At 36.5% G+C, this 15829-nt stretch overlaps 1 protein-coding gene across 1 annotated transcript in view; it reads left to right on the top strand.

The window, feature by feature from the left end:
* si:ch211-186j3.6 (neural-cadherin) overlaps positions 1–15829 on the top strand; it is a 440558-nt gene that overhangs the window by 211267 nt on the left and 213462 nt on the right. The window contains 1 exon segment of the mRNA XM_056462007.1: positions 1816–1958. Within this exon segment, the coding sequence (XP_056317982.1) occupies positions 1816–1958 (143 nt within the window).

Here is a 15829-nt window from a genome sequence, read left to right as displayed (position 1 = left end):
GATTGCATGTCTGTTGCGCAGTTAAGATTGCGGCTCCCTTAGACCATCCGAAGAAGAGGGAACTTGCTCTTTCCCCGGGATTGCTAGGATTGCTCCATATGAGACCACTTCAGCACTGGATTCACGACTGATTCCCCAGACGTGCCTGGCACGCGGGCACACACCGAGTGACTGTCACCGCACTGTGTCGCCGCGCCCTCAGCACTTGGATTGACCCCACAGTCCCTCCAACGCAGCTGAAATCAATGCGCACCGTTCATATTCTGGGGCGAGCTCAACCGTGCAGCCGACGTGCTCTCACGGCAGCCTCTAAGTCTGGAAGAATGGAGACTCCACCCCTTCGGGGAAGCCCAGGTCAACCTGTTTGATTCCCCCAAAAATGTCTATTGCCAGTGGTTCTTTTCCTGATGGAGGACTCCCTCGGCACGCATGCACTGGCCCACAGCTGGCCTCGGGGCGAGCGCAAATATGCGTTTCCCCTAGTGAGCCTGCTCGCGCAGTTACAGTGCAAGGTCAGGGAGGACAAGGAAAAGGTCTTGTTAGTTGCGCCTCTCTGGCCCAACCGGACCTGGATAACAGAACTCTCCCTCATCGCAACGGCCCCTCCCTGGCAGATCCCTTTGTGAGAAGACCTCCTCTCTCAGGGACAGGTCACCATCACCCAGATCTTTTGAACCTCCACGTGTGGGCCCTAGATACAGCGAGGAAGACTTGGGTAACTTACCGATGGCGGTGGATAACACATTTGCAAGATTTTTATAATCTGCGAGTGGAGCCGGTTTCCTCAAGGGTGTTAAGAAACCCTGGTGATTGAGGAAAAATTTGGTTGTGTTGTAACACGCTTGCTGCGCCTTTCTCTTTAAAACAGAGATACGTGTGCTATCTTGCTTGTCAGTTGAGTTCCCCTCTTGCAAACCCTGCAGAGTTCCTTCAAGGCCCCCAGCATCTGACTCAGCGGAGGAGTCAGGTAATGGCCTGTTACGTTGTTGGGATACCTGCTGGTCAGCCCACATTTTGGGTAACGGTGCCTGCTATGCTCGATCCCCACTGGCGATACCTTGTGCTCACTCAGCCACGATGTAGTCCCCCCTCCTAGGCGGGCTCGTGTCTTCCCTCCCCACTTATCATCTTTTCATATGAGTACTTCCCCTTCTCAGGGTTAGTCCATATGTCTTCTTGCCACCGGGTCTTCTTAAGAAATGAGATAAGTAAGTGCCAGGGAACACGTTGGAAGACTAGAGACAAGGTAAGGTTCAATCATTGTGGCGTTTTCCATAGATTTCCCCATAGCATTGAAATTTCCCTTCTGATGGGGAACGCAACGGTTACTAAAGTAACCCTCGTTCCCTGAGGGGGGGAACGGAAATCCTATGTTCCTTCGCCACAATGATTGACCCTTAGCTGTTATCCCTAAAAGGACCCTTAGCTGTTATCCCTAAAACTACAAAAGGATGCCTTGGTTTGGCACGTGCAGCATTTTATACAAGATTAATTGTAAGTGACGCCAGCTGTGCACGCTGATGCTGCCAACTCATTGGCATTTCATTGGCCCATTTTTGTACACTTTCAGATTATTGGATTTTGTTGAAATCCCCATAGTGGAAGTTTCCTCATAGTATTTCGGCTTCCCCATCCCCACCACCCCCCCTCCCTTAGGGAACAAGGGTTACTTTAGTAACCGTTGCATTAGCTATTTCAAAACTTGTGTCATATCGCATTCAATAAACAAAGACATCTGTGCATGTTTTGTTGTAATTATTCTGATTCGACATGGAAAATCTCTTCAAATAATTATGTTTGTGTGTTCAAAAACAGGTATCGCACGTTTGTCTCTGAAGACGCAGGGCCCAATACTTTGGTGGCAACAGTGCTGGCAAAAGACCCTGATGGAGACGGAATCACGTACAAAATAACAGCAGGAAATGATGAGGGAAATTTTGTCATCGACAGCCAGAAAGGTTAGTATTTATTTATTTAGTTATTTATTTATTTATTTGCTGTATTATATTTTGTGCTATGTTCTTCCCGTGTTCGCATGGGTTTCCTCCGGGTGCTCCGGTTTCCCCCACAAGTTCAAACACATGCGCTATAGGTGAATTGGGTTAGCTAAATAGTGTGAATGAGACAGGGAAAAAGTATTGAACATGAAGAAAGGGAGGGTCTCATCTACCAAATCTTTATTTAATAATTTTTTTTATTGGATCACATGACTTGAATCTAATATTAAATTCATTCATTCTTTCATTTTCTTTTTGGCTTAGTCGAATCCGGGTTCACCACAGCAGAATGAACTGTCCTAATATTAAATAGATAAAGATAAATATCAGATTTGATAGAGGAGACCCACAAAACATCAACATTTTTACACTCCACATGAGAGGATGGATGGACGGATTGAAGAATTGATAGACGATTGATGGAAGGAAGGAAGGAAGGATAGAAAGAAGGAAGGAAGGAAGGAAGGAAGGAAGGAAGGAAGGAAGGAAGGATGGATGGATGGATGGATGGATGGACGGATGGACGGATGGACGGATGGATAGATGGAAGGAAGGAGGAAGGAAGGATGGTTGGACTATTCTCCACATGAGAGGCGTCTTTAAGCTGTCATCAACAAAAAAAAGCAGTTTTATGTACATTTCAGTAGTTCAGAACTTTCTCCTTGTGTCATTCCATTGTTATTACACATAGCTCATTTTTCATATTATTATTATTGTTATTATTATTATTATTCATTCATTCATTTTCTTTTCGGCTTAGTCCCTTTATTAATCCTGGGATGCCACAGCGGAATGAACCGCCAACTTATCCAGCACATGTTTTTCGCAGCGGATGCCCTTCCAGCCGCAACCCATCTCTGGGAAACATCCATACACACTTATTCACACTCATACACTACGGACAATTTAGCCTTCCCAGTTCACCTGTACCTCATGTCTTTGGACTGTGGGGGAAACCGGAGCACCCGGTGGAAACCCACGCGAACGCAGGGAGAACATGCAAACTCCACACAGAAATGCCAACTGACCCAGCCAAGGCTTGAACCAGCGACCTTCTTGCTGTGAGGCGATTGCACTACCTACTGTGGCACTGCGTCATCTATTATTATCATTATTATTATTATTATTATTATTATTATTATTATTATTATTATTATTATTATTATTATTATGTTTATATTGTTTGTGTTTTTTTTTCTTCAAAGTCTGGTTCAATTTTATGTCAACAGCTCCTTTAGAAATATTATTCACAGGAAAAAACGTGACATGTTCAATACTTATTCCCCCCACTGTATGTATGCCACACCTATTGGCACTTCTATGAATACTTAGCCCAGTTTTTTTTAAAGCATATTATCAATGGAAATTAATAATTTATTTAAATTTTTTACTTAATTGTTTTAGAAATTCCAGCCAATTGGAAGTATTATGGATCATTCTGAAAGGGATGTGTATCCATCATGGCTATGTATGGCCTGAATTTAGTCAGTTCTTAGAGTCAGAAATCATCACCATCATCACCTACATCAAGACAACTGAAAGAAATTTTAACACTTGTGCAGTCTTAGAATTCTCCATATTCTGTAGAGTCAAAATAACCCCTCTTCATTAAGTCTCTAAAATAAAGCAGCAATATTTAATTTTATTTTGATTTTGTTCTCTAGCTGGCAAGTCAAAAATTTACCCCAAAGACAACCATCAGGCTGTATATGTGTACAGTCTTTATGAAAATATGACAATAGATTTTTTTGTCTATTGTTGAAGTCATTTTAGAAAGTCACCAAACGTCTAGTTTAAAAATAAATAAATAAACATTTTTAACTGTCATTTTTTTTACTGTCTTTTTTTACTGTCATTTTTGACTGATTAGTCAATATGAGTGTTATGAAAATGTAGAAAGGAGAAAAAATGCCTCTAAACATATCTCCCTATTTATTTATTTATTTATTTTTTATTTTATTTTTTTTCATTTATTTTTCATTTATTTATTTATTTATTTATTTATTTGTTTATTTATTTATTTATTTATTTATTTATATTAATTTTTTATATATTTAAAATTTTGAGCAAAAGATCAAATGTTGAGCAATAAAGACAGTATTCATTGCATATATTTCCAATAATATGTCACTGTAGATTTGATGAACCAATAATAACGTAAAGATTGTATAGTTCATGGAAGGAACTGCAAAGAAAAGAAAGAAGAGAAATTGTGAGGATGCAATAAGGAGGGGATTTTGAAATCACATCACGTGTTTTGAGCATCTACGTTAACCATTCCATCCGGAAAATAGGACTTTAATCTGAAGGATTCTTAAGAGTTGATTGAAGACACAGCGCTTAGTGTGAACATCTGGTAAACAGCAAAATCCAGAACGACGGCGAGAACAAGTCAAATTAACAGCAACATCTGTTTGAATAGGCGAGTTTGTACTGTGTGGTTGTAGATAGCACTACACGCTGAAGTTATTAATATTGAGCCAGAAGTACAGTCAGTATGGAGCTTCTCCGTGTCAAAGTTGCAAAGTTGCAATATGTTATTGCCATTAATCATGTTTCTATTTTTATAACTATTGCTAGAACAAATAAGCAGTTGCAACTACTTTCACAAATATAAAAGTATCCTCGAGTTTAATTGTACATAATAATAATAGGGCTTAATTATTGTACAGCATTTTTTTTACAGTTAAAACACCCACACAATGATATAAATGTTAATCAGAAATCACATCTCCAGTGAAAAAACATAGAATAATAAAATAAATAAGAGCATAGAATTTAGTATAAAGGAAGAAAAAAGTCAGCTTGTGAGATATAAAGTAATCCATCCATCCATCCATCCATCCATCCATCTAACCATCTGTCTGTCTGTCCGTCCATCCATTCTATTTTTCTGTCTATCTAGAATCCATTCATACATCATTCTATCTATCTATTTATCTATCTAGACCCCATCCATCCTTCCTTCCACCTATCCATCCATCCATCCATCCATCCATCTGTTTATGTATCTGTCTATCTAGAATCCATCCATCCACCGTTCTATCTGTTTATCTATATAGAATCCATCCATCCATTCTTTTCATTTCTCAGATCAGAATTTAACATTTGCAAATCAGTGAGTGCATTTCTCAAAACAGCGCAAACAAATAGCGAAACACCATGGATCACCTGCAAAAGCCAGTCTCTTGCTCAAAATCCTTAGGTCATCTCTCAAAACTAAATTTCTGTGTCATTGAATGTGTCAGTACCCTCAGAATTAAAAGTCCTTCAGTCATTGTCTACGGATAATACAGTCAAATTATTTAGTCCTGTTGTCAATATAACAGTGTAATCTGGAGGGGTATTTGTAATTTGTTGCCAGATCTTGTCATTGTGATACAGAAAGACAGATTTAGATAAAAAGTCTAATACAAATATATACATACAGTATACAACTTGTTCAGCCATTTTGCATGTTAAGACTTATGTAATGTAATGTATATAATGTTATGTGTGTATTTATATAGCACATTTATTGTTTATGACCATACACCCAAAGCAATTCACAATCATGAGGGGAGTCTCTCCACACCACCACCAGTGTGCAGCATCCACTTGGATGATGTGACGGCAGCCACAGGACAACGATGCCAGTGCGCTCACCACACACCAGCTATTGGTGGAGGGAAGAGACAGTGATAGATCAAATTCCGTGGATGGGGATGATTGGGAGGCCATGATGGGCAAGGGCCAATTGACAGACTTTGGCCAGGACACCGGGGTTACACCCCTACTCTTTACGGGTAGTGCCATGGGATTTTTAATGACCACAGAGAGTCAGGACCTCGGTTTAACTACTCTTCTGACACTACACAAACAATTGATACTGTAGGAAGCATCAGAGAATTGCACATAATCAGTTGCATGGATGTACGCAAGCATCTGAAACTTGTTCAAAGGAATGAGAAACTGCATTTTTAATGAGCACAAGTGACACAATGATGAGAAGATTGAACAGGTAGTTTTGAGAAGTGGACCAAAGTGACTGAGAAAACCTTTATTTATCTAGAATTCTTTCATCCATTGTTTTGTCTGTATATGTATCTATCTAGAAGCAATCCATTCTTCCTTCCATCCACCCATCCATCATTCCATCTGATTAATGCTTCTGTCTATCTAGAATCCATCCATCCATCCATCCATTTATGTATCTATATAGAATCAATCCATCCATCCTTCCATCCATCCATCCATCCATCCATCCATCCGTCCATCCATCCGTCCATCCATCCATCCATCTATCTATCATTCCATCTGTTTATGTATCTGTCTATCTAGAAATCATACATCCATTCTTTTATCTGTTTATCTATCTAGAATTTATCCATCCAACCATCCTTCCTTCCTCCTTCCATCCATCCATCCATCCATCCATCCATCCATCCTTCCTTCCTTCCTTCCTTCCATCCATCAATCATCTATCAATTCTTCGATCCGTCCATCTGTCCATACATCCACCCATCCACCCATCCATCCATCCATCCATCCATCCATCCATCCATCCATCCATCCATCCATCCATCCATCCATCCACTGTTTATGCATCTGTCTATCTATAATCCATCCATCCAGCCATACTTTTATCTGTTTATCTATCTAGAAAACATTCATACATTCTTCTATCTATCTATCTATCTATCTATCTATCTATCTATCTATCTATCTATCTATCTATCTATCTATCTATCTATCTATCTATCTATCTATCTATCTATCTATCTATCTATCTATCTATCTATCTATCTATCTATCTATCTATCTATCTATATCAGTTTATTTATCTATATTTATCTATCTATCTAGAATCCATCCATCCGCCCATCCATCCTTTTATATCTGTTTATCTCTCTAAAATCCATACATCATTCTGTCTATTTATTTATCTATCTACAGTGCATCGATCCATCCATCCATCTATCTATTTATCTATATAGACACAAACAACTGGGGAAATACTTTAAAGTTTTAAGCTCTTTATTTAATTAAAATGATATCTTTAAGAACTGCATGTAAAAAGATCACACTATGATCACAGAGTTTTTCACTGCAAAAACACTACACAGGCTCTTACAAATGCATTTGAACGAACATATATTTGATAAATAAATAAATAAATAAATAAATAGATAAACTATAAATACCTTTTCATCTCCAGCAGTTCTAAAGCTTAATGATGCCTCAGTGAATTTAATATTTATTGGCAACTAAATACAAATTTGTCAACTTCTCGAAATGACAGCACTCGCTAAGCAGCTCACGACTTAATTGCCGCACACTCCAAGACGTGTTTAGATTGATTGCGTTTTGATTGAAGGAGATCCATCCCGAGATATAGACTTTTACCTGTCCTTCGCACAAAATATGCTCGCTGCTTACGCTCACAGCGCTTCAATTTAGTGCTCCATTCAGGTGATTCAAACACGTAGCGCTTCAATGCAATCACCGCGTGTCTAAGTCTATTCCCTTCCCAGTATATTCCTCATTTTCTCTCCTCGAAAGATCAAAGTGTTCCCTTTATTGCACCCTTTTCTCCGACTCGTCAGATCTCCATCTCTCCTGAAATTCCCTCCATCATTCATTAAAGCCTCTCCCCCATTAGGTTTGTTTTTGTTGGGGCTCAGGTTGTTAATTTACTGTAACTCGCAAAGGAACGTGCTCCGGTTGATTTAATACCCCTCTGAGGATTCAAACAGCAGAGTCAATAAGATGATCAGGCCTTTTGTATTAAAGACATAAATACAAAGACTGCACGCGGGCCGTGAAGGATGTATTTACCGGCGCGGCGGCGGTGTGTTTACGCTGATAATCAGCCAGATCATCGGCAGCACACTGCACCTGTCAAGCCGTTTTATTTTCCACTGTTATTTGCAGTGTTTTGATTCTCCTTTGTTCTTTGTCCTGCTAAAAGGCCCCATGTTAAACAAGGTTCCATCATCCTAATGCTTGGCAATGGAGAGCGTGTTGCGAAATAAAATACAAAAAGAAAAAAATAAATAAATAAAAAGACTGCCAGAAAAGATATTTGGCTGACAGGCTGTTAACATTGCACAAAAGCTGATAAATTGTGTAATTAAGGATGCTCTGGATGTGTCCAACAGTCTATTAAAGAGAATGCATTAACTGTTTTGTTTTGCTTTCTTCATGTTAATATATGGAAGATACTGTTATACTGTTGGAATTAGTTTTGTATATTTAGGTCGCTATAGTTTGATTAGAGAAAAAAAAGGTGTTACTTCTGTTTTTAGAGCTTGAGAAGTGTTATTTTTCTTACATTGCTTTCATTATGACTTTGTCTATTGTTCTATCAGGCTGTTAAAGCTGTTTTGATTGAACGATTTGTTTATTGTCATACGCATGTATTGAAATTATATGTGAAATTGTAAAGCTCACACAATTGAAAAACATCACAGTGAATACATTCCAATGCAGGAATAAAACAAAACAACAAAACGCAGATCAAATAAGAAAGCATACTTTTTTCAAACTTGAAAAAAAAACCTTTTAATCTTTAACCCATTTGTGGTTATTCTCTTAATTGTAGTGTGAGTTAATTTCCCCAGCTTATATTCATGCATTATTTACTGCCTGTATGTATAGTTTTTATTTATTTTAATGTATTATCATTCATTCATTCATTTTCTTTCCGGCTTGGTCAACTTATTAATCCGGGGTTGCCACAGCACATGTTTTACGCAGCGGATGCCCTTCCAGCTGCAACCCATCTCTGGGAAACATCCATACACACTCACTCACACTCATACACTATGGACAATTTAGCCTTTCCAATTCACCTGTACCACATGTCTTTGGACTGTGGGGAAAACCGGAGCACCCGGAGGAAACCCACGCGAAGGCAAGGAGAACATGCAAACTCCACACAGAAACGCCAGCCTAGGCTCGAACCAGCGACCTTCTTGCTGTGAGGCGACAGCACTACCTACTGCACCACTGCCTTGCCCTAATGTATTATTGTTTTTTTATTTATTTTATTTTATTTTATTTTATTATTTTATTTGAATTTAATTAAATTTTATAAAAAAAATATGTAATTTAATTTTATATTTAATTTTATTTAAATTTTAATTAAATTTATTTAAAAAATGTATTACATTTTATTTTACTTTAATTTGTTGTTTATTATTTTACACCTGTATTGAAATTATATGTGAAGTTATGAAGCTCACACAATTGAAAAACATCACACAGAATACATCCGAATGCAGGAATAAAACAACACAACAAAAGCAAGAAAAAAAAAAACCTTTTATTCATTTTTGATTATTCTCTTAAACGTATTGTGAGTTAATTTCCTCAGCTTATATTTATGCATTATTTGTTGCCAGTAAGAATAGTTTTAATTTAATTTTATTTAATTTAATTTTATTTTATTTTATTTTATTTTATTTTATTTTATTTTATTTTATTTTATTTTATTTTATTTTATTTTATTTTATTTTATTTCTTTTTTTATGTTTTTGTTTTGTTTTGTTTTGTTTTGTTTTGTTTACAAAACTAAAAAGTCCTCTGTTTTGGGTAGTGGTTTGTTGCAGCTCACTGCGGGAGTGATGGTGATGCAAAGTGGCGTGAAGAGAAAGCCAATGGCTTGCCCCTCACATTCATGTATGGAGACATTTGCTTGTCACGGCCCTGGAGAAACATCTTCTCTGTGTTTGATGTGCACTGATATGTGCTGGCCATCTCTTCCATCTGTGTCCTGTTCAAGACTCCACCACTGTACCACATACTAATCATAATAGACAGTTACTGCTCAAGCACAGATAAATCACTGCCCAGATTATTACTGAAAAATCTGTTGCAGGAGCTGCCAGTTTATCAATTTCTGTAATCCCGGCTCAAGCACTTTATATGTACATGTGTGTTTAAAATCATTGCCAGCGATGCTTACAGTTGCGTATTAATGCGTCTTCACAGTTCGAAACAGCAATTTTGGAAAACGTTAGTGGAGGCTAAACAGATTAGCCTGTGGCTTCCATAGCCTGCAGTTGATACAACTGTCTAGAGAATACAACTGGAACCTGTGACAAGCCTCCTCAAGGCACAAAATACGCACATACACACTCATTTCAGCCCCCACTAATATTCGTATGGGGAACTAGGGGTATTCAGATTGAATTAGAATTGATTACATGTTCTTTTTCCCCTGAGTTGTGCCACAAAAGGACTAGCGTTATGCATTAGAATCAATTCAAGAAACTAGGGTACATGCGATTTCCCTCCTGCCAAGTGTGTGTCAGTTGATGTGCTGGTTTCTTTAATGTCCCTGCGCTGCTAGCTGGAGATAGCAGTCATCTAGCTCTCCAGATTATGAATGCAGCAGAGTCTAATGCGCACTCCTGAAAGAGATGCGGCTGGATGGTGTATGGTGGAGGGTCACGTAGGAGCTGACTCCGGCTGTCTCTGACGATAAGACACAATGTATGAAGCATAACGGTATCCTTGACTCATTCACAACAACAACATATATATGCATTCATATACAGTATATATATATATATATATATATATATATATATATATATATATATATATATATATATATATATATATATATATATATATATATATATATATATATATATATATCCTCAATGTGAGATCTTGGGAAATTCTAATGTTAGCCTGATAGCATTGAAAGCCTACATCCCATTCATTACCTCCCATAACATCCATACACTCTTACATGCACACACATAAATTGGGCTCTGTTTTGACGATCCATGCACAAAGTGCAAAGCGCAGGGCGCAAACACATTAAGGCCATATCAGAATCAACTTTTGCTATTTTAGGGATGGAAAAATCCTCTTTGCGCCACAGCGCATGGTCTTACAGGGCTGAGATTATTCTCTTAATGAGTTATAGGTATTATGTGATCAATCAGAGTCTCATCTCCCATTCCCTTTAAGAGTCAGTTGCGTCGTGCCATGGTGCATTTGCTATTTACATGGCGGACTTTGTAAGTAGAAAACTAAATGCTTAACTAGCAATAAAACAGTTAAACAGAGCAACTACAGCATGAGAATGAGAGATGAGCTTCCTCATTATTTACTTTCACTTTCACTCTCAAGGATAGGAAAACGTGTTGTACGCAAAGACATCTATTAGCCTATACATAATTATTTTCGTTTATTAAGTGCAAAGATTTGTTTCAAAACTATTTCTAAATTCAGTTCCAGCATAATAAATGAACAATAATAATGAAGTGTGGTCAAAAAAACTTAAAGTTATATCCAAATACACATACTATGCCCCATGTGGTCTAAAACCTGACAGGTGGGCAAATCTAAGCTTGTTTTTTATAAAACAAATATAAATATGCATATAATAAATAATACTACTAATAATAATGACATTATACAAAAGTACATTGTCATGATTAAACTGAAAAAGCTAAACAAAGCTGGACTAAAGACCAGCTTTGATCTGGTCTATTGAACAATCTATTTAAGTTCCTCTAAAGAGCAACGCACCAGTAATGTGCCTCAACACGCCTACTTTTTTAGACCAGAACGCCTATGGGTGCACATATGAGCGCAAATGTAATTGCTATTTAAACAGCGTGGCGCAAAATGTCAAAACGACTCTTGAGCCAAGCTGAAACTAGCAAACAACAATTTCATCGTGCCTTGCGCCGGGTGTATGATAGGGCCCTATAAATTGATATGTTCAATTTAGTTTTATTTAGTTCACATATACCCCATGTCTTTGGACTATGGGGGAGACCAGAGCCCCTGGAGGAAACCCATGCCAACTTAAGAAGAACATGCAAACTCCACACTGAAATGCCAGCTTGCCCAGTAAGGACACAAACCAGCGACCTTCTTGCTGTGAGGTGACAGTGCTAACCACTGAGCCACAGTATCCCCCTTAGCCTACATCCTCCCACCATCATCCAATGTGTGAATGCACACTACACAGCATTACTACAATACACCACATAACCACAGTTAGTAATTACAATAACACACTTAAAATAGAAGGTTGGTTGTTGATGTTTGCCTGACATTCTCTGTCTGAATCGTGTCTGTGTCAATTACATTATTCTTTGCGTGTAAACAGGGTCCACAGAGGTATGCTATTTCATATTTTGACAGGCAGGTATATCGTAATGTTCAGATCGACCATTTTGATTGGACAAACTTTTCTTTGCCCTACACTTTCCACAAAATACTAAAATACATATACAGTAAATACATGTGGACCACCAATGTAATGATTGCTATCAGAATGTGAAGATACTTTTAACCAGAATAAAACAAATTGTTTGTGAAGACCAGTGTTGGGGTAACGTGTTATAAGTAGCTCGCGTTATGTAATGATATTACTTTTTTTAAAGTAACAAGAAATATAACGCATTACTTTTAAAAAATAAGTCATATTATTTGAGTTACTTTTTACCTTGCTTTAAAAAAAAACATTCTACAGAATAAAATTTACCTTAGTCAAGTTGAAACACACACTCAATGAGAGAGCGTGCTGCAGGGAAACAGACAGTCGGCTCGTACTCATCATCATCATCAGGTCTCTTTTTTCACAGCAGATGAGTCAGTGTACTGTTCTACTAATTGAATAACTCAGGATATTGAATTTAATTACCTGGATTGATGGGTTCACTGAGAAGATCCGGTTAAAACGATTCATTCATGAATCGCCCGTAATCACTACAGACAGAAACAGAAACAATGGCTGGCAGGAGACTTACATTTTTGCAATGGATTCTTGTTATTTTGAACTCATTGAAGAAAAGAAGTTGATTGTCGATTGTGTAGATTATGTGTAGGTAAAACTCTTGACAACTGCAAGAAACAAGACATTGAAAAAAAAAAAAAAAAAAAACTGGATGTAAAGCACTACACCCGTATCCCACCTCCAGCTAAACAACAAATGATTGACAACAGTTCATGTTCTCCAGGTAAAACAATTAATTCAACGAAACTAAAAAAAAATGGTTATTGCTTTCATTGTTGAGGAGATGCTGCCACTGTCTACTAAAAGCAACGTTTTGTAATATAGTACGATTTTTTAGAAGCGATTTACACATTTGTTAAGGACTTGTGAAGCACTTTATTCAATGTATAAAGCTCAATGATTTATTTTGATTTGGGATTGTTTTTTTATCGTCTGACTGTTTTGTTATTAAACTTTTAAAATGTGTAAAATCAGTTTTTGAAAGTTCTGAAAGAGATCAAACCTCAGCTAGGTAAGGAAAAGTAATGGAAAAGTAACTCAAAAGTAATGCAACATCACTTACTGTAAAAAGTAACTAAGTAACGCAATTAGTTAACCCAACACTGGTCAAGACAATCATCTACTTCACCTTTATTAAATAAGCACAGAGATTTTAGAGTCTTAAGTCCATACAATATGTATTTAATGTGTTCCAAATTGTTTTTATGCACTTTGAGGAAAAATTTTAAACCTTTTTGTTTTGTTTTCAGCATTGATTATAATTAGAAAGTCCTTATTGAGCAGCAGATCAGAATATTAGTATGATTTCCAAAGGATCATGTGACACTGGCAACTGGTGTAATGATGCAGATAATTCAGCTTTACCATCACAGAAAAAATAAATTGCTTTTTAAAATATGTTAAAATGCCTCAATTATGCAGTTTTAGACATTTCCCGTTTTGTTTTGGAGGTCTCCTGTAATAGGTTTGCGTAGATCCAAGGTCAAAAACACTTTGTATCGATGTAGATTAAAAATCTACAATACCGAAAGAGCTTCAAATGGTTCATTTGACTTGGTTAAAGATTCATACTTTATAAACACCTACTGTGTAAAAATCACCGAAAGCTGTTATTAGCACTGTGACTTTTCAATCTCACAACTTTTCTAAGTTTGTATTGTGTAACTGCAATGTTTTTCAGAAGTCAGAGTCACAAAATACTGTACAATACAGAATTGAGGGATAAGAGCTGAAAAATTATGACTCATTTTCTCTAAGTTCACAACTTGTCATAGTTTGTCCTACTTTTTTCACATTTCTGCTTTACATTAAGTGTGTCAATAACGCTGCTTGAAGGCAGGCCTCCAAGGTTAGCAAAACAAAGCATAACTGTGCATACAGTAGGGAAAGGGACCAGAGGCCGTCTTTTTAAGTGGATGCCAATGATGGAAAGTCTTCACTATGCTGAATAAACTTTTACTTGTATTGTGAGAAAATAAGCTTCAAATCCAGAGACATATAGCAAAAAACTATGTCAATAAAAGCCACAATTTAAATGTATTCTTTCATTAACCAAGCTTCAGAGCAATGTGAAAAATAAAGTGTTTGGCTAGAGTTTTTATTACAGTTTTTTTGCCCAAATATCTCTAATATTTTAAATGAAAAACATGTTCTAGACCAATGTTTCCCAACCCTGTTCCTGAAGGCACACCAACGGTACACATTTTCAACCTCTCCCTAATCAAACACACCTGAATCAACTTATCATAACATCAGAAGAGACTCCAACACCTGAAGTTAATGAGTCAGATAAGGGAGACATTCAAAATATGTACTGTCGGTGTGCCACCAGGAACAGGGTTGGGAAACACTGTTCTAGACCATTGTTCCCAAAGTAGGGGGTTGCAGGACAATGACAGGGGGTTGTGTGATGATTTCCAGTAGTCAAATCATTTTTATCTAATCAATAAATTATTAGAATTACCATATTTTATCTTTAATCTGGAGAAGATAAAAATAGTACTTAATAGTTACATAAAAAAGCAACAACGTAAATAAAAAAGCCATCAGCCTTTTTTTTTTTTCATAGAATAGATGTGTTTACTTTAGATTGACAACACAGCAATAGCGTCAGCTTCAGCAATCTGATTTTATAGTACCAGGTTAAAACTTTCTGACACCATTATGGCAATAAAATACATAAAAAGTAAATACAGGCCATGACTGTATCTGATTATGCTCATGTTTATATAGGCCTATTGTTGTGTGCAACATTTGTGTATATATAACCAACTTTGAGGAATGCGGGGAAATTATTTTACTTATTTTACCTACTTTAGATTATTTAACTTTACGGTACATATATGAATTCAGAATTATTAGCCCATCTTTGATTTTTTTCCCCCCTTTTTTCTTTTTTTAAATATTTCCCAAATGATGTTTAACTGAGCAAGGAAATTTTCACAGTACGTCTGATAATATTTTTTTCTTCTGGAGAAAGTCTTATTTGTTTTATTTCAGCTAAAATAAAAGCAGTTTTTATTAAAAAAAACATTTTAAGGTCAAAATTATTAGTCCCTGTTAGCTATTTTTTTTTCGATTGTTTACAGAACAAACCACCGCTATACAATAACTTCCCTAATTACCCTAACCTGCCTAGTTAACCTAATTAACCTAGTTAAACCTTTAAATGTCACTTTAAGCTGTATAGAAGTGTCCTGAAAAATATCTAGTCAAATATTATTTACTGTCATCATGTCAAAGATAAAATAAATCAGTTATTAGAAATGAATTATTAAAACTATTATGTTTAGAAATGTGTTGAAAAAATCTCAAAAAATTGGGAAATTGGCTAAAAAAATAAACAGGGCTAATAATTCAAGGGAGCTAATAATTCTTACTTTAATTGTACATGTTTGTTTTGCTTATTATTTTACTTACTTCAGACTAGAAACTATATAGATTTTTAATTATATGGAATTCATATGTTCTTTCAAAAACCTAATAATTATCTAACATACCTAACTTTTTTAAAAATACATGTCTATGTGATTCATCTCTTATGTCTACTTTACTTCTTGCCAGTATTAACACTGTTAGTTGT

This window comes from Danio aesculapii, chromosome 7 (assembly GCF_903798145.1).
Source record: "Danio aesculapii chromosome 7, fDanAes4.1, whole genome shotgun sequence".
NCBI lineage: Eukaryota > Metazoa > Chordata > Actinopteri > Cypriniformes > Danionidae > Danio > Danio aesculapii.
This window is presented reverse-complemented; position numbering and strand designations above follow the sequence as displayed.